We start from the raw sequence: 19,084 nt of genomic DNA, 5'->3' as shown, positions 1-19,084 counted from the left end.
CATAAACAAGTGTTCTTTTCACGGCCTATTTAGTGCCATGTTTTCTACATTTGTGCTTTCTTATTGGTGATTCCACTGCTTATAACGGTCCCCAAGTGTACTGCTAAAGTGATGTATAGTGTTCTTTAGCACAAGAAAGCTGTGATATACCTTATGTAGAAAATACTATCTCAGGTAAGTTCCGTCAGGCATATAGTGCTGTTTGCCATGACTTCAGTGGAACTGAACAACAATTTATATTACATAAAATGTCTCTGAAGAGAAACATGCACAAAACAAGATTAAGTATTGATCGAATGATTACCATGTTGTGACCAGATCAAGAATCTAATCCTTTAGTGCCCCTTTAGAAGCAATACTTCAATATTCACTAATTCAGTGTTCACAGCTACTTTATAGAACCTATCTACCACGAATAAATGAAGATCAACCATACATGTGTCAAGAGGAAGGAAAAGAGCCTTCTTTCCAAAATTAAGACTAAGCCCTAAAAAATAAAACAAAGTTTCTTTCTTCTACTTATTCACACAAGAACTGCTGGAGGGCCATGTCTTACAACTAGGGTACATATACTTCTGCTGAAGAACCTGGGGAGCTTCTCAAAGAGACAGTCATCCTGCAACTAAACAGAACTGACAGACAACAGGAGGCCTATGTGAATGCCGACAGGCAGAGGAATGCCACAGGTACATACATACTTTTTAAGTCATTGCAGGCAGAGCAAAGCAAACAATGGTTGAAAACATGAGCCCCAAGTCAAAAGGCACAAGACTAACTTTGAATTATACGTGTTAATGTGCCATCAGGTATTTTTTCACACCAGTGGCTTCAAGTAACGAGCAAAAGGTTAAGTAGCTGAAAGAATTTAAAAGCAGTTAGTAATTTTCCTCAACAAAATGTTAGACAACCAAATAGTATGGCATAGCTATCACAGAGTATTTTTTAAAAATATAATAATCTCAACTGATCAACATAAATCTATGTATGATGCAAACATGGAGAAAATGCACTGTTCCTGCACTTCCATCTAACCATTTTCAAGGACTCAAAGGATACATCATGTAGCGGTAGTGTAGTCATTAAAATAACTCCAAACCTGTGTGTTTCATTTAATTTCCAGAAGATATCATAATATAAATACCTTTCTTCTTCCTTCCTCCTTTCGATCAAAAGCACATTGTTGTTTGCACTGTTCACAGGTCTGAGGTGGTCCGTATTTTTTTTCTGAATTTGTACAACGCTGACACTTTGTACCAATAAATGCAGCAATTATGTTACAGTACTGACAAGGTTTAGGCTGAAAAGCAGATACACATTTTAACACATTTTAACATTTAAAAATTAATTAAAAATTTGCTGCATAAAACATATACCTGTATACAGACATATTTCTAGGACTAAATAAGGAAAGAGATAAAAAGCTTTCTGTTAAGTATGTTACCCTGTCACATTTAATGACATTCTTCATGTTCCTATTCATTTACTAACATTTATTTCTAGAATCATGCAAGTTTTTGTTAACTCTCTTAAATAAATAACGTCATCAAAAATGTATTTATGATCGGACAATATGTTATATAAAAGCTATATGTGAAAAAGTTCTCAAAGAATGAAAATAAAGGTACACACTGATAGAAAAGTTTCGTGCATCCAGTATTTAGGAGCATGAACTAATTTAATAATCTAGTTACTCTCATTACTGTTTCATTTATTAAAAAAACATTGAACAGCTTTTTTTTTTATCACATACTGTTATTGATGATGAAATGAATATACATTACCCATGAGCTTTCACCTTAAGAACTGGCACAAGCATATTTAACCTAAACTGTAACAAACATACCTTGATTTTCTTTGATACTCATATAATTCAAAATTTTACAGAACCTTAAGGCCAGAACTTTGACCAATCATGACAGTACTATACCAATAATGACTGTTGTATACATGTGAGAAAAAAATTATACTAGCATAATGTCCTGACTTTTTAGAATAAGTGCCTGAACTGCACGACTACATAAAAGTTGTTAGAGGTCCTTAAGGGGGGGGGGGGGGGGCGTGTGATTATGCCAATTTTATAGATAAGGAGGTTCTCCATAACCAGGAGTTTGTTTTATTTGAGCCTCTGAAGAATAAAATCATACACTTCACACCGAAATTCAATATACACAAAACATGCACATAATAGTACTGTTTTTAAACGCTGTCATCCTCTGACTGGATTGTCATCCAATCAGACAGTCTACAACAAATTTCTTTCCTGGAATATTTTAATATCTTGAATATTTAAGAACATAACCATATATATTTTTTACAAAGTCCATTTTGTGAAAAACACTGACTAGTAACAAAATAGCATGAAATAAAAACGTAAAACATTCTTACCGTGCCAAATTGCTTCACATTTTGAGCACACTTCTTACAAATTGTATTAGTTTTGCTGAAAAGGAAATTGAGTATAGATCAAATTTACATAGCTTTCTGAAGTAATTAGCACACTATCAAACTAAAGCAAATACAGTTTATATTTGACATTTGCTTTAGTAGTTCTTAAAACTTCCTCTAATACAGACCAAGGATCTTCTTAGGGATGCATATTATACACATTTTCTCCTCTTTCATTAACTTTAGATAAATGATAAATGTTATTACACATTTTTATTGTGTATCTTTTAGTAAAGGAAACAAAAACCAAAGGGCAAAAATTCCTAATGTTTCCTACCTAGTTCCAAAATCTTCACATTTGCCATGGTTTATGCACAGCCTTATATCTCAGTGCCTACCTAACCTTCCTCTGGGCCTTCCCCACTATTATGATGCCAGTAATCTACTTATGAAGAAATGATTTGTTCTTCTCCTTAGGCTACTCTCTTATAAGCTCTCTGATCCCTTAACAAGAAATCACCCTATTAAAAAGTATGTGCTGTTCTTCCACTGGTAACAAGTTACTAGATTTCACTTTGGAAGATACTTGGTAACAATACAGACCTTTCTTCAGGTCCATGTCAGCACTAATGTTTTGTCATTTTTACAGCTTAACAGTAACTTTATGTCTGCGTTTTTAGTCCACAAGACTAAACCGGTCTAATTGTAAAACAGCCACTAATTTTCTATCAACATAGTCTCTCCCAGCACATATAAAAGGTTTACAACTTAAAATTTAAGAGAATAAACCATATTTAAGAATATTTCACCACAAATACGGGATGACCACCCCCCCCCCCCCGGTATTCCTTACAGACAACGGTGTCTTTAACAATCAAAAACTGTTTAGTATACAAACCTCTCTTGTTGAAATTCTGATCTGCAGTAAGTACATTTTACAATAGGATGCGCAATCCGACATTCCTGTAATAAGACAATATATTAGTACCTATCTCAAAGTCCCCAATTTCACTTTTCTGGTAGAAAACTAATACACAACCTAGTCAAATTCCTAAAACATCAATAATACCTGTCCCCCAACGTACACAATTGAGTAATTTATCATATAAGTGGCCAATTACAGCATATTTCCTTAGGGAAGGCATAGGTGTCTTTGTCTTTACTTGATGTGGGGAGTATGCTACAAATTAAGAAAGCTGTCAGGGCCGATTTCAAGGGTTGGTTAAATGCGAAACTACTTAAAATTTTGCACCGTTGTTCACAGACAGCATCCTGGCTTTAATGGGATGGGAGGAGCTCCAAATCATAGAGCATTCTGTCCCCAAACCAGTCGCTTCGCTTTCCTGGACAGGGAAGAAGGATGCCATCAGCTTTGCGGCTTCAGGTTCCTAGCAAGAAAGTGCAAAAACCGTCCCCTGCCTCCGGGTGGAAGGAGAGGACAGTCCAGGCAGAAAACCGAGATGAAAATATCTCCACCCCAGGGTTTCTGCGGCGTAGACAGGTGGCTGCCGCCTCACTCAGCCCCACCCGAGACCCCTGAATGTTGGTGGGGCCCGGCCCCCTCCTGGGCCGCCTGGAAGAGGGCAGAATCTTGTCTTCTCTCAGGGGCCCCTCCCATCTGATGCCCACGTCCTCGATAAAGGGGTCCCGAGTGAGGAGGCAAGAGCTCCAAGCGCCCAAGGCGCAGACGAAGAGAGCCGGGCTGCAGCGCAGCGGACACCCAGCTTCCCTCGGGCTCCGGCCGAGGAAACCCCGCCCGCCCGCCGCCCAGCGCCCACGGACCTTGCAGAGCTGCTGGCCCTGGGAGAGCTCCTCGAAGGGATAGCGCTGGGTACACTTGGTGCAGGCGTACAGGGCCGAGGCCGCCATCCTGCTCCTCAGTCTCCTCCTCCACCGCCGCCCGCTCTGAGGCGGGGCCCTACGGGGAACTCGGGCGCCGCCGCCGCCGCCGCCGCCCGGGCCGCGGGCTCCTCCTCCACCCCCTCCCCTGCCTCGCGCCCACCAGAGCCTCGCCGCTACGGCCCAAGGCCCTGCGGTCTGTACCGTCTCCCTCCGCCTCCACTTCCGCCCCCAGCCCTCTCAGTGACGCCGTCCCAGCCGCTCCCGCTTAGGCCCCTATAGCGGCGGAGGGAGACGAAGATGATAGCTCGATACGGTTTAGCTGCGCGGCAGTGGATCCGCTTCCTTCTCGGCCTCGCTTCCCCATCTCTGATTGGCTGGGATGGCTACTGCGTCACTCGGTGGCTCCTCCCAACCCATAACCCCGACTACGCTGGAAGCTCCCACAAAGGGAGGAAGTTGCTGGCCAATGAAGGACCGACGCTCTCAGCGCGCGAAATCCGCTTCAAACTCGCCCCGCCCAAAGGCGCCAGTAGCGCCTGTATGTAGCAGCCAGTCTTAGGTTTCAGTGAGAATGCCCCAATCCAATTGGGCAAGTGTTCGTGGAGGTTTACTCTCTGCCTCCACTTTTTTCCCCCCTTGACTGCTATTGGATCAAATCACTAAAGTCCCTCCTGATTCTATTTGTTATTGGTCAAAAGCTAAGTACTTCACCTAGAGAGGCGTCTCCGACTCGAGCTGACGCTCTCTCCGGCGTCTACTCCAGGGGAACGGATGGAGTGTTTGAACTTCGCATTTTATTGTTTCAGTCATTCTATTCAATTGCCACTGGAGACAACACAACCCGTGGCCCACGTTTCCTCCTCGATGTGGCCCGCCCTTTTGTAGAGCCCCCTCAGAGCCGTGGGGTAGCCCGCAGCGTTAGCTTCGCCCGCGGCTTCAGCGATGCGCTACCTTGTGACGTCAGCGAGGGAAGAGGCGGAATCTCTCCTACTACCGGAAGACGTCCGCTTTTTTGATTGGCTACTCAAGACGTCCGTTAGGACGTGTTGCCTTTTCCGTGTGCGCTCTGAGCGTGGGCGTCCCTGTGGGGGTGTGTGCAGGGGTTTCTACACCGGGCACCAACACCCCAACCCCTTCCATCAGGGGTTCGGCTTAGGGTCGCCCCTGGTGGGCGGCTCTCGAATCTTGAAGAAAAGCTCGAGAACACGGATCCCCCCAGGGCTGCGGAGGTCCTCTCGGTAGGCAGGAAGATGGCGGCAGCATCGGTCTCTGCGACCACTGGTTCGCAGATCTCGGTAAGAAGCGGCTGACGTTCGAATGGGCTCGGTCCTGGCGCCTCTTTGCTTTTCCTCACCCTTCAAAGCGCTCTGGGCCCAGCGTCTCACCCCATCCTGGGGAATGGCCGGGGATGCGTGGTCGCCCCTTGCTCTCCAGCACCCCCTGCTCCCCTGTCGAGGCTGCACCCTTACCTCGAAACAGGCCTGGCCCGCCTCCTTCCCCTGTTCATTCACCTTCCGGCCTAGAGGCGCAGGTTACCGAACTTTGCCAGGATTCGCTAGGGTGTCTACCCACGCCCTGGCCTTGCGAAAACATTGCAGCTTTGGTCACGTGTGTGTAACGGCCCCTCTTGGAAACTTGCCGAGACCAGGTGGGCTCGAGAATTGCCTTAACTGGCAGCTGTTGAATAGTCCTCAGTGGGAAGCGCTTACTAGTTGCTGCTTGTGCTGATTCCATTGCGTACAGTGCCTCCCCTCGCGTATTCCCAGGGACTTTGTTCTTGCTCGTACCCAGAGCGCGCGCTTTCCCCCTTCGGTATTACTTTGCAACGTGTACGTGCAGTTCTAGAGAGGCGGCAGGGACAGTTGAACCTGAACATGGTTTTCGCCTCTCCGAGGGCCCCCAGCCAGTTCAGTCATTATTATTTGTCGAATTGCAATGTCGGTGCTTAGTATTTGGGGATCCGGCACTTTGGGATCCTGCAGAAAATGGGAGGAATCTCAAGTAAGAGCCATTATAGCCTTTTTTTTTTTTCCAGCTAAAGCGGAGTGCCTGCATACTTTGAGTATCTAAGATGACACAGGTGAATGAGGTAGAATCCCTGCGCTGAAGGAGTCGGCACTGAGGAGAAACTGCATGTAATCAGGCTGTTACACAGTTCAGATTGATCAGTGTTGCTGTCCTAAAATAACCTAGGCATGAGTGGCTAGCAGTTCTTGGTAGGCTAGAAACCGTTTCCCGGTAGGGAAGATGGAGCTAGCTAGGTGAGCTGTATGGTGAAGGAGTTGTAAATGCTTGTCACAAGAACTGAAAAGAAGAAAAAGGCACCAATGGCATTTCTAGGTATATGCCAAGACAAGAGGGGCTTTCAGGAAACTAAGAATGAGCAAAAGTCGTGTGGTGGTAGAGTTGGGTTAGATGAATTGTGGGAGTAGGTAAAAACGTGAAAAAAGAGCGATAGGGAAGAAAACAGAGAACTATCAGGGTAAAGTTAATGTCCTACACACTAAAGGGGAAGAAGTTAGGGAGCATTAAGAACAGAGTCACCTCTGGAAGACAGTTTTCCTCAGTTTCAGCTTTTGGTGACTTAAGGTTTATGATAATGAGGCCCGAAATAACTCAGAGTTTCTGCAGAACGGGAGTAGAATTTGCAGAGCAGTCAGAAGATGGAGAAGAAGGAATGAATGAAGCACATAGAGTTTATTCCGGAATTAGATCAGTGAAAGGGAATATAAAAAGAGGAACTGTTAGGAGGAAGTGTCCCTAAGTAGATGGTTGAGATTATATAGGAGCTGAGATGAATTAAATTTAATGGGAGAAGAAGGCTCTTTCTTCACTGCTTTCAAAACTTAGCACTTGGAGACTGAGGAGACTGAGCAAGAAGTACTCCTGCAAATGTTAATTGAGCTATACTCTGCCAAGTCCACTTAGCTGAGCACTGGTATTGGGATGTGCTGTCAAACCTTATTCCATAAGGTAGCCAGATCATAAATTTCCTGGAGTGTTCAATAGGAAAGCATATATATTTCTATATATTAAGCTCAGCTTTATTTGGATTCTAAATATCAAGAATACACTTTTCAAATATTTAGGATCTTTGGGAAATCAAAAGTATAACGATCTTCTTAATTTGACTTGCTACATCAAACTAACTTGGAAGTCAGTTTAAAAACAAAAATGACTAAATTTAGATTATTAGCATATCAGAAATGACCCTCCTCAGACTGTTTAACTGTCCTGTCATAAATAAGGCTGACATTTCCAACAAAATTTAAAACATTCAGCTTAGCAAATAGCCTATCATAAAATAACACACACACACAAAATCCTTTGAAAACTGCAGCATAAACTCAGAGCCTACTCATACTCAGATTTTAGGATTTATTAACTATTCATATAAAAAAAATTCCTTTTTATTCAACACTCATAAACCCAGCTTGGAGCATGCTATAATAAATAGGGATGCTTTTACTAGGTAAGGATTTTTAACAGGTAAATTCACAAATAGCATTCTTGAGAAAGCAGCTGCTATGTAAATCTCAAATGTGAGTAAGATGGAAGCAGGTGATACATTCAGGTTTTTTGGTTTCATTTTGTTTTTTAGGTATTTTTTGCAACAACAGTGAGAAGAGTAACAACAGCCAGTAACATATAACATGATTGCTATGTATCTTTTCAGTAGTGGCTGCCTCAGGAAAGCAGCTTCGACTGGGCACAGTTACATTAAGTAGAAGTATAGGCAGTATAGAATTGAAATAGAGGAGTATCTTTCCTGTCAGTTCTTTTTTATTTTCCCACTATCCATAGTCAGAACTCTTACGTCACTTCGGACTTAATAAACTAATCTAACTGGTCTCTGTGACTTTTTAACCAGACCCTGTAATTAATATGCTCCATATTTTTTTCCTCTTAAGTTTTATGAATATATCATAGATTTTTTAATACTAAATATATAAAAGATTTATCTTTGAGATTAATAAAATGAATTTCTTTATGCTTCTTCATGCATCTTTTCTCTCATACATACCACCAGCTTATGTTTTGGGATTATAAAATATATAGTATTATATGGCAGTCATGGTTTTAAGTGCTTTTCATGTATTAACTAATTAGTATTTCCATTTTTAAATGAGCCAGATGAGGCACAGAGGTTAAATCAAGTTTACACAACTAGTAAATGGCAAAGCCAGTTTTGTTAATCACTAGTTTGCCAGCCATTCAAAAATAGTTCTCTTGTGATCATCCTTAGAAGTTCTACAAGTGCAAAAATTTCTCTAAAGTAGCAGTTTTCAAAGCATGGTCTGAAGACCTTTGGGGGTCCCTGAAGCCCTCCCAAGAGGGTCTACAGTTATCTTCCTTACCCAGCCACTTTGTGGGAGACCAGATTTTCTTTTGTGTCAGCCGAAATAGCATATTCAGTAGAGTGAATGCAGAAGCAAATACACGAATCCCGTAGCCTTTTTTTTTTTTTTTTAAGATTTTATTTATTTATTTGACAGAGAGAAATCACAGGTAAGCAGAGAGGCAGGCAGAGAGAGGAGGAAGCAGGCTCCCCACGGAGCAGAGAGCCCGATGCGGGGCTCGATCCCAGGACCCTGGGACCATGACCGGAGCCGAAAGCAGAGGCTTTAACCCACTGAGCCACCCAGGCGCCCCCCGTAGCCTTTTTTAAAGATCTGTAAAAAATTCTTCATTAAATATTTTAGATGGCTGTTAGTTTTCATTCAAGAATTATATTTATGGTAACATCATGGGTGTATTATTTTTAAATTAGTAAGTTTGTTAACATCTAGGTATAACCCACATGAACAAAAAGCTCTTTGGGATCTTCAGTAATTTTTATGAGTGTAAAGGAGTCCCCAAAGCCAAAATGTTTGAGAGGGGCAACAGTGGTTTAAACTGCCAGTTGGGCTGTGGGTTCCAACTCGGTGGTGGGTTGCGGAATATGTTAAGTGACTAAGGACATAATCATTAAAAAAGAAGAAGAGGAAGAAGAAAGAAAATAGTTCAGCAAATAGAGTTGTGATTGAAATGGCAGGATCATAGAGGGTGCATCTTTGGCTTTCTTTGATAATGCTGAATTGTTTTCCAAAGCAATTGTACCAATATGTTCCCAGCAGCTATTCCCTTTAATCCATATCCTCTTGAACATGTAGTATGGTCTCACTTCTGAATTATTGCCAGGAAGGGAGTATGAAATGCTATCCTGTTCTTGTTCTCATTTGTGCTCCCCTTATCAATGTAGACAATGCACCTTTTATTTTTTCATAACTTTACTTGTAGTTTTTTTTTTCTTCTATGAAATGCTTGCTTGTGCCTTTTGCCTTTCTTTAATTGGTTTGTCTTTTCCTGTTGATTTATACTCATTCTTTATGCATTCTGGAAGTTAATGCTTGCCTGTTTAGCTTTATTCTAATTACTCTTCAGCTTGTCTTTCACTTGTCTAAGATACCTTTTGCTGGGAGTTCCTGATGTTCATGGATAAAATTTATTAGTCTTTCCTTTTTATGTTTAGTGCTTTTTGGTTAAGAAATTCTTGAAGCAGGGCGCCTGGGTGGCTCAGTGGGTTAAGCCTCTGCCTTCGGCTCAGGTCATGATTTCAGGGTCCTGGGATCAAGTCCCGCCTTGGGCTCTCTGCTCTACCCACAGCCTGCTTCCTCTTTCTCTCTCTCTCTTCCCTCTCTCTGCCTGCCTGTCTGCCTACTTGTGATCTCTGTCAAATAAATAAATAAAATCTAAAATTAAAAAAAAAAAAAGGAAATTCTTGAAGCAAAGGACATTAATGACATTCTTTTGTGTTTTTCTATACAGGTTTTAAAGTTGGGGCCTTTTAAGTCCTTAATATGCTTGAAATTAATTTGTGTGCTGTGAGGTAGGGATCTAGTTTAACCTTTCTGCTTAAGATATACAATTTCTCAGGGCGCCTGAGTGGCTCAGTGGGTTAAAGCCTCTGTTTTCAGCTCAGGTCATGATCGCAGGGTTCTGGGATGGAGCCCCACATTGGGCTCTGGAACCTGCTTCCCTCCCCCGCTCCCCCACCCCACCTCTCTGCCTACTTGTGATCTCTGTCTGTCAAATAAATGAATAAAATCTTAAAAAAAAAATACAGGGGCGCCTGGGTGGCTCAGTGGGTTAAAGCCTCTGCCTTGGGCTCGGGTCATGATCCCAGGGTCCTGGGATCGAGCCCCGCATCAGGCTTTCTGCTCAGCAGGGAGCCTGCTTCCCTTCCTCTCTCTCTGCCTGTCTCTCTGCCTACTTGCGATCTCTGTCTGTCAAATAAATAAATAAAATCTTAAAAAAAAAATACACAACTTCTTCAACATTGCTTATTAGGTATATCTTTCCCGAATGGTTTGCATTTGTAGCTATCAGTATATTTCCATATATGTATGTTTGTTTTACTGGGCTCTTTGTTCCGTGATTGTATTTGTCTATCCCTATATACTCACTGTATTAATGATTCTCCTTTATATATTTCTGAGAGAGTACCTGCCTATCTTCCTTGTTCCTTCAAGAGAAATGTTAGCTATTCTTGGTCCTCCACTGTTCTTTAATAGAAATTATAAATTATATATTATAAATTATATCTGCTGTTGGAATTTCAATTGAAACTGCATTGAATTTCTAGTTTAATTTGGGAGTAACCAATGTCTTTAAGACAGTATTCTGCCTGTGTCTTGTTATTCCAGTTTTTTTGAACATTAACATTTTTCCATAAAATTTATAATTTCAGGTCTTGTACATCATTTAATTTATTTCTAGCTCATTTTTTATATATTTTCATAAGTTGCATTTTCTAACTGATATATAGAACTGTTATGTACATTTTTCATATTAATTTTCTTAATCTTTCCTAAACTCTAATTCTAATAATTGAGGATTTTTTGGTATTTTCTATTTAGATGATCTTAACCTGTGAAATTTTGATTCTTTGTTTTCAGTCTTAACGTTTATTATCCTTTTCTTATCTTAATATGCAGGCTATGAATTGCAGCACAACATTTACTAGTTGCTTTGTAAATATCTTTGACTTGCTCCTGAATTTAAAAGGAATGTTTTAAATTTTGTACCATTAAATATGTTGTCATGTTTTTTTGTAAACTTGCTTACTACGGTAAGAAAATAGTTCTTTAATAATGGCTGGGTATTGAATTTTATTGATTACTTTACATATGATCATACGGATTTTCACATTAAAGTAAAATGGATATTCTAATGTTCAGTCATTCATAAACATTCCTAGAATGACCCCACTTTGATCATACTGTATTTTTTTCTGTTGAGTATGATTTGCTAAATTGTATTTAAGTTTTTATGTGCCTGATTTCTTCCAGCTCATTTCTTCCTATACATTCCATTTGAAAAGAAGGCAAATAATATAAATTTCTTATCATCTTTCATACTTAATGCAGTGCCATACACAGAGATATTCCATAAATACTTGAATCATAAGTGTTCCTAAGTAGGAGCTAAAGTTACCAGGGAAGAAATTGGTCAGATTAAACATTTTGCCTTTAATCCTGAAAGTTTCTCTTAGAATCCTGTCATTTTAGTTGGAAAAATATTTATTTTGAATGCTTTGGGTCTTGGAAAAGCATACTGATTAGGAGTAAGACTCAGGCTCCTTAGTAGCTGTGTGTGGTTTAACTTTTCTTAACCTGCTTTTTTCACCTGCAGTGGGGACAATAATATTTGCTACCTTCAGGGTTTCTTGTAATAAGTACAGGAGAATATGAATGTGCTTGGAAAAAATATAGAATATAGAAATTCTGTAGAATCTGGAAATCGAAGATTCTATGTTCAGGGTCCTTAAAAATACATTTTTCTGAACTCTAAGTGAAGATACTTTCTTGTCAGGATTGTTATGAGGATCAACTAAGATAACGGATACGTGAATTTTAAAGTACCATGCAAGTTTGGGGTGTGTTTTGTTTTTATTTTGCGTATGTACATATATATAACATATATATGGGGGGAGCCTAATTCAACTTGAAAGATCCTTTGCCTTTCAGTAGTTCTCAGGTATCCATGATCGAATGGCATGTGGCACTGAAAGCAAGAAGAATTCACTTGAAATCTTCTATCATCTCAGATCAATCTGCTATCTTTAGAAAGTTCTATTGGCAGGGTTAGTTCTTGGTAGGCAGCTGTGGACTTAAATGGAAACAATTTCATATACTAACATAAAACTTTAAATGATGAGTACTTCACTCTGCCTAAACCGTTTGTACAAACAATGTGGCTTATGCTGAACACCTGCTTTCTTTCTGGGAGTCAGGAATGTAACAGCCCCCAGTGAAAACTTTGGCCACTCACTGAGTCTAAGGAGCCTTGGTGAAAAAACACTTCACAAAAATTGTCACTGTTAGTTGCTGGAGGAATTAAGCATATCATTTAAGCAGCTAGAGAGGAATTTTGAAAGCTTGTGCCTGGTATCTTACAGACTTCACCCCGATGGGTCTTTTGCTTTTGCTGATTTTGCTTATGAATCCTTTTGCTATATTAAATCCTAGTGATGAGTATAACTATTTGCTGTGTCCTTTCAGTCCATCTAGCAAATCCCCAAACCTTGGGCTGGTCCTGGGGACTGCTGACAATCATGGAACATTCCCAAAATTCAGGTTCCCAGATACCAGCCAAGACCACCTCATAAGCAGACATTTTTAAGTACAGTAGTCTCGTGTATGCTATGTTAATCCTTTCTGCACAGTCTTTCTATGATATTTGTGCTCTCTGTTTGGCATAAAGGAAATTATATTTTGTAATTTATATTTTATAAATACATATAATTTTATAATTTATATACTTGAGTAAAATAGTTCAGTTTTATGGACAGTGAAGTTTTCCTGTTTTACAGAGGAATTATATAATGAATTCACTCAACAAATTTATTAAATACCTTTATCAGGTGTTTTTATTGGAACTTAAACTTTATTCCCACTTAAACAGTGGGAATGACTATGTTTTTCCAGCATCAGTTCTCCTGTGTTAGCTGGGTGTCCTACAGTCAATTCAGTTCTGCTGCTAACTAGCTGGATAAAGTTCAGGCCCCATAGGTTAAGGGACTAGCCCCCACATGACTGTCCCTACTTCAGTCCCAGGTGTGCTGAAGGTAGGTTTTTGCACTTCTGCCCAGTCAACTACAAATGAAGGAGTTCCCATGACCCCTGTTCCTCACATTTATTAATTTGCTAAAATGACTCACAGAACTCAGGAAAGTGAGTTATGATTATAGTTAGGTTTTTTTTGTTTTGTTTTGTTTTGTTTTTATAGAGGATACAACTCAGAAACAGCCAAGTGGAAGAGACACATAGGGCAAGATATAAAGGGGCTTCCATGACCACTCTGGATGCTCCTGGGACCTCATTGTTCAGGAGTTTTTATTAGTATATAAATCATGTACTTAAAATTTAGTCAGTCATTGGCCATTATTAATTGAACTCAATCTCCAGCCCCTCCCTTCTGAGGTCAGGGTGTGGGGCTGAAATTTCTAATGCTAGTCACTTGGTTGGGTTTCTGGCTACTAGCTCTCATCCCGAAGCTGTCTAGAGGGTCCCACTCTTGGTATAACAAAGACAGCCACCACTTAAGAAATTCCCGGAGTTTTTGAATCTCTGTGTTAGGAACCAAAGACAAAAACTTTTTTTTTTTTTTAATTCCACAGGGCATAGAGATACTAAATATATCAAGTAGGGATAAGCATTTTTAAAAAAGAATAAAGGCAACAGAGTGACAGAATGGTGCTACTTTAGGTACTATTGTCAGGGAAAGCCTTATTGACAAGACTTTTGAGCAGATGACTGAGTGGCATGAGAAAGGGAGCTTTCCAGGCAGGTAAACTTAGAAAAGAAAAAAGTGTACTGTGCATTTTAGAAATCCAAAAGTAGGTCAGTATAGCTGGGAAATAATGAGGGGACAGAGGATTATGGAGAAAGAGTGGGAGGGAATGAAGTCAGAGTTAGCCTAAGGTCAGATACCTGCGTGGGGCCATAAAAAGCATGGTAAGGAGGCATCTGGGTGGCTCAGTCAGTTGAGCTTCTGACTCTTGATTTCACCTCAGGTCATGATCTCAGGTAGTGAGATTGGAGCCCCATATCAGGCTGTGCACAGTGTCTGCTGGAGGTTCTCCCTCTGCCCCTTCCCCTGTTCTTGTGCCTGCACGTGCACTCTTAACACGCATTCACTCACTCTCAAATAAGTAAACCATGGTGAGAATTTTGGATTTTATTCTGTGATGGAAATCTATTGGAGGGTTTTAGCTAGGGGTATTACTCTAATATTCTTGTTTTTTAAAAACAAAGCATAATGATTACTACTTGGAGACAGGCTAAGGGGATATGGACAGGAGTGATTAGGAGGCTATTAATGCAATCCAGACAACAGATCACAGTGGTGTAAACCAGGGCATTAGTAGTAGAATTAGTGAGAAATTGTAGAGTTTCTGGACATATTTTGAAGACAGAGACCCAACAAGATATAATGAAAAATTGGATGTGGGATATATGAGAAATGACTTCGTCCAAGGGTTTTGACCTGAACAGCTAGCTGGGTGCATAGTGGTGCCAATTGTTGTGGTATGCTGGGAGAGGAACAGGTTTGGGGAGTTAGTTCAAGAATTTGTTGTAGGCATGTAAAATTTGAGGTGCCCATCCAAGTGGAAATAATGAGTAGTAAGGTTAATGTGAATATAAAATTTGAGAGTGAGAGAGCTCTGGATTCCATATTTAAACTTGAAAGTCTCAGCAAGTCTCAGTTGATCTCATCAACTTGTAAAGCCCTACAAGTTGATGAGATCAAAGGAATTCATGTAGAAGAAAACCAGAAGTAGAAGGACTAAGCTTTGGAGCACTTCAGCATTTAGAAAGAGAAAGAAGAGAGCCAAGGAGATTCTTAGGAAGAGGCCTGTGTTGATAGGAAAACCAGAGTGTGGTCCATCTTCTAAGGAAAGTGTTGGGATGAAGTGATATGTATCACATGCTTCTGGGAGGTCTTCAAAGTCAGCAATGTAAAAGTCCCTGGTGAGCTTGCTGAGCTGTTTCTGTGAACTGGTGAAGACTCAAGTCTGATTGGAGAGGGTAAGAGGTGGGGTGATTAAGAGATTGCAGCAATTACAAACAATTACTTTAAGGGCCTTTGTTGTAAGCTCAGAGAAATGAGGCAGGAGCTGGAGGAGAGTCCTAAAGTTCAGGAAAGCTTTTGTTTATTTTGTCCTTAATGACAATGTGAGAGATCTTGTAGAGAGAAATAGCATCAGGAGGGGAGGGGTTTTATAGGAACCAAGGCTTTGAACAGGTAGGAGGAGATAGGTTCGTTAAACAAACCCCATTCCTTGTTTCAGGGTAGGGAAGGTGAAATGTATGAACGGGTGTAGATAAGCTGGTGGTTCTCTTTTGAGAACTAGATACTTGTTCAGTTAACCACCTCTGATTCTGTAGGGGATGAGATTGGCTTGGGAGTGGGGTAGGCAAGTCTACTCTTTTGAACCTCCTTTTCCTCTTTTATAAGACAAGGAGGGTATACTAGATTGTTTCTGTGGTTCTTCTCTTACCTGAAGTTTCCAACTTATCCCCAATTGTTTTTCTCGCTTAGAAAGACGTGGCTATTAACACATACTGTTTTTTTCTTGCTATATTATTCTTCTTGGGTGTTTACCTACCACTTTTCCATCTTAAACATTTTTAAGTATATGATTCAGTAATGTTAAGTATAATAATACTGTGGTGAAACATCTTTAGACTTTTCATCTTACAGAACTCTCTGTCCATTTAACAGCGCTACTTTGCAATCTCCCCAGTCCTGGTAACCAACATTCTACTTTCAGTTTCTATGAGTTTGACTACTTTAGGACACATTATAATAAAGTAGAATTGTAAAGTATTTCTTTTTTTGACTAGCTTATTTCACCGAGCATAATTCCTCTCAGGTTTATCCATTATGTCACATGTAATGCGATTTCTCTCCTTAAGGCTGAATAATGCTATATGTATATACAATATTTTATTCCCTACTGCTTTTATTATATACATTTGCGTGCATATGTTAAGAGTTGCCAGTTTTGTATTTCTTGGTTTAATTTTATTTCAAAATAGTTCTTGTAAATAATTTTACAGGCCATTTTATTTTCTGTTTTGCTTTTGAGTTATGTATTCTTCCTGTGATTTAAACTGCTGGTAGCAAATGAAGACACTGAGTCAACACATTTGATATAACAATGACATTCATTGCTTAAACTCAAAAATTCAAAATGAGATGGCTGACTTGGAAAATGGACTCATTTAGAAAAGCTTTTTTTTTTTTTTTTAAATCTTATGCTTAGATTTTAACATAAAGTCTCATCATTTGTCTGCTGACTCAACCTAAGCAATATTCTGGTGATATATATGTGACAAATTTTGTTTAAAGATAAATCTCTCCCCTTGCCCAGTTTTATTGAGAAATAATTGACATATATCACCATCCAGATTTAAGGCATACAGCATGATGGTTTGATTTACATATATTGTGAATCAGTTACCAAAATAGGTTTAGCTAACATTCATCTTCTCATATGAATACAAAGAAAAGAACTTTTTTTCTTATGATGAAAACTTGTAGAATATCCTGCCTTCACAACCCCTCTATATCATATAGTAGTGTTGGCTGTAGTTGTCATGTTGTACATTACATCCTTACTATTTATTTTATAATTGGAAGTTTGTATTTTTTGACCACCTTCCTCCAGCTCCCCTTTTCCCCCATTTTTTAACTCTGTAACCACCAGTGTGATTTTTTTCCATAGAGTATGGTTTTTTGTTTTAGATTCCACATATGATTGAGTTCATACGGTGACTTCATTTAATATAATGCCTTCAGGGTCCAGCTGTGCTTTTGTAAATGGTGGGATTTTCTGTGTGTGTGTGTTTTAATGGCTGAATAATTCTCCATTGTATATGTCACAACTTCTTTACCCATTCCTCCATCAGCAGACACACATTGCTTCCATGTCTTGGCTCTTATAAGTAATGCTGCTATGATCTGAACATGGAGATGCTAATAACTCTTCAAGTTAGTGTTCATTTCTTTTGGATATATACCCATTGCTGGATTATGTCGTAGTTCTATTAGTAATTTTTTGAGGATCCTCCATACTGTTTTCTGTAGTGGCTCTATCAGTTTACAGTTCCACAAACAGTGCACAAAAGGTTCCTTTTTCTCTGTATCTATGACAGCTTTTGTAATCTTTTGTCTTTATGATGATGGTCAGTCTCAACAGGTGTGAGATCTCTCATTGTGGTTTTAAAGCAATTTTTAAAAAATTTACCTATTTAACAGAGAGAGAGAGTGCCCACAAGCAGGGGGAATGATGGGTAGAGGGAGAGGGAAAAGCAGGCTCCCCACTGAGCAGAGAGCCCAATGTGGGGCAGGATCCCAGGATTCTGAGATCATGACCTGAGCCAGAAAGCAGGCATTTAACCAGCTGAGCCACCCAGGCGCCCCTTTCATTGTGGTTTTAATTTGCACTTTCCTAATGACTAATGAATGTTGAGCATCTTTTCATTGTACCTGTTGGCTTTGGAAAAATGTTTCAGAAAGGATAAATTTTGAACTGGTAGTTTTTATAAGAGCTAGCAAGCAGTGAATTTAATGAAGATGGTTTCTTTTTTTTTTTTTTTTTTTTCTTTTTTTGGTTTGGGTTTTTCGAAGGTAAATTATTTATGCATAGTCCTGTTAGTATCTGTACAGTATTCAGTAATTCTAATAAAAATTGTTTTCAAAATCTTAGGTAAATTTGCAGGCATTTTATGTTCATACATATATATTGATAAGGAATACTTCCTGTCCAGTTACTTTGAATGGTAGCTGTTAAATGATAGGATTCTAGTAGGTTGTATGAAAATCTAAGGTTCTCTGGGAAGAATCATATTTGAAATTAAGCTAAGTGATAATTCATGGTGCTTTGTAAGAGCTTTGGCAGTATAATATATTTTAAGAATTGAAAACTCACCCTGTTTTCTGGCCACCTCCAAAAACCTGATGTCAGTTTGCCAAAAATTTGATAAATGTCAGCTCAGTCCACAATTTTTGCTATTGATTTAACATCAGTTTACTTGAGTACTACGTTCAGACTTACCTCTATCTTTTCCAAGTCTTTACTCTCTTCTTTAGTTTTCATAGCCATAGTTTAGTTTTGTATTTGCTTTCTTAAGTCAATTGGAAAATTATATGGTTTTACATGGAAACAGTCTTTGATTTTTAATAAGATTTAGATACTGTGTGGTTTTCTTGATTGCCTTCGTTTATTCCAGGAGGTTGTTTACCATTATTGTTCTTTATGTACAGTAAAGTACAGTACACTATTATACTGTCCCTTTCTGCTTTTCTGGACACAGATTGTTTTGTGCTGTCTAGTTTAGTTCTCCAAAGGTAAGAGTTGAGAACTGATTTTGCTGTGGTTATTTGAAAGAAAGATAAATGAGAATTCTGAGTAGCAAGTATAATTGTATCTTCCACCTTAGCTTTCAGTTTCTCCATTACTTTCCCCGCTTTAGGTCTCTCTACCAATAGGAAATCGTCTACAATTAACAATATACCACAGTTAGCATCCCCTGAAACTGAAATCATGTGGAACATAATCCCTAATTGAACCAAATCTCATTCATAATAGTGTTTTTTTGGAATTAAAATTTATATTTGGAGGGCGCCTGGGTGGCTCGGTTGGTTGGGTGACTGCCTTCGGCTCAGGTCATGATCCCGGAGTTCCAGGATCTAGTTCCACATCAGGCTCCCAGCTCCATGGGGAGTCTGCTTTTCCCTCTGACCTTTTCCCCCCTCATGCTCTCTCTCAAATAAATAAAGCAAATCTTTAAAAAAAAAAAAAACA

At 39.6% G+C, this 19,084-nt stretch overlaps 2 protein-coding genes across 20 annotated transcripts in view; one reads left to right on the top strand and one right to left on the bottom strand.

The window, feature by feature from the left end:
• FAM76B (family with sequence similarity 76 member B) overlaps positions 1-4,596 on the bottom strand; it is a 30,516-nt gene extending 25,920 nt beyond the window's left edge. For 13 of the 19 annotated variants that reach the window (XR_014298640.1, XR_014298641.1, XR_014298642.1 and 10 more), the window contains exons 1-4: positions 4,168-4,596; positions 3,284-3,348; positions 2,386-2,440; positions 1,142-1,297 (exon numbers count right to left, since the gene is read on the bottom strand). Coding sequence is in view for 14 of the 19 variants with exons in the window: in XM_082682650.1 (XP_082538776.1) it covers positions 1,142-1,297; positions 2,386-2,440; positions 3,284-3,348; positions 4,168-4,254 (363 nt within the window). In the remaining 5 variants the exon portion in view is untranslated. The remainder of the gene's footprint in view (positions 1-1,141; positions 1,298-2,385; positions 2,441-3,283; positions 3,349-4,167) is intronic. The other 6 variants (XM_082682657.1, XM_082682655.1, XM_082682654.1 and 3 more) reach the window with 1 other exon arrangement.
• A 336-nt stretch (positions 4,597-4,932) lies between these two features.
• Positions 4,933-19,084, top strand: part of CEP57 (centrosomal protein 57) — a 39,812-nt gene continuing 25,660 nt past the window's right edge. The window contains exon 1 of the mRNA XM_082682649.1: positions 4,933-5,522. Coding sequence (XP_082538775.1) covers positions 5,478-5,522 — 45 coding nt within the window. The 5' untranslated portion in view covers positions 4,933-5,477. The remainder of the gene's footprint in view (positions 5,523-19,084) is intronic.

This window comes from Mustela nivalis (assembly GCF_964662115.1).
Source record: "Mustela nivalis genome assembly, chromosome: 9".
Lineage (NCBI taxonomy): Eukaryota > Metazoa > Chordata > Mammalia > Carnivora > Mustelidae > Mustela > Mustela nivalis.
This window is presented reverse-complemented; position numbering and strand designations above follow the sequence as displayed.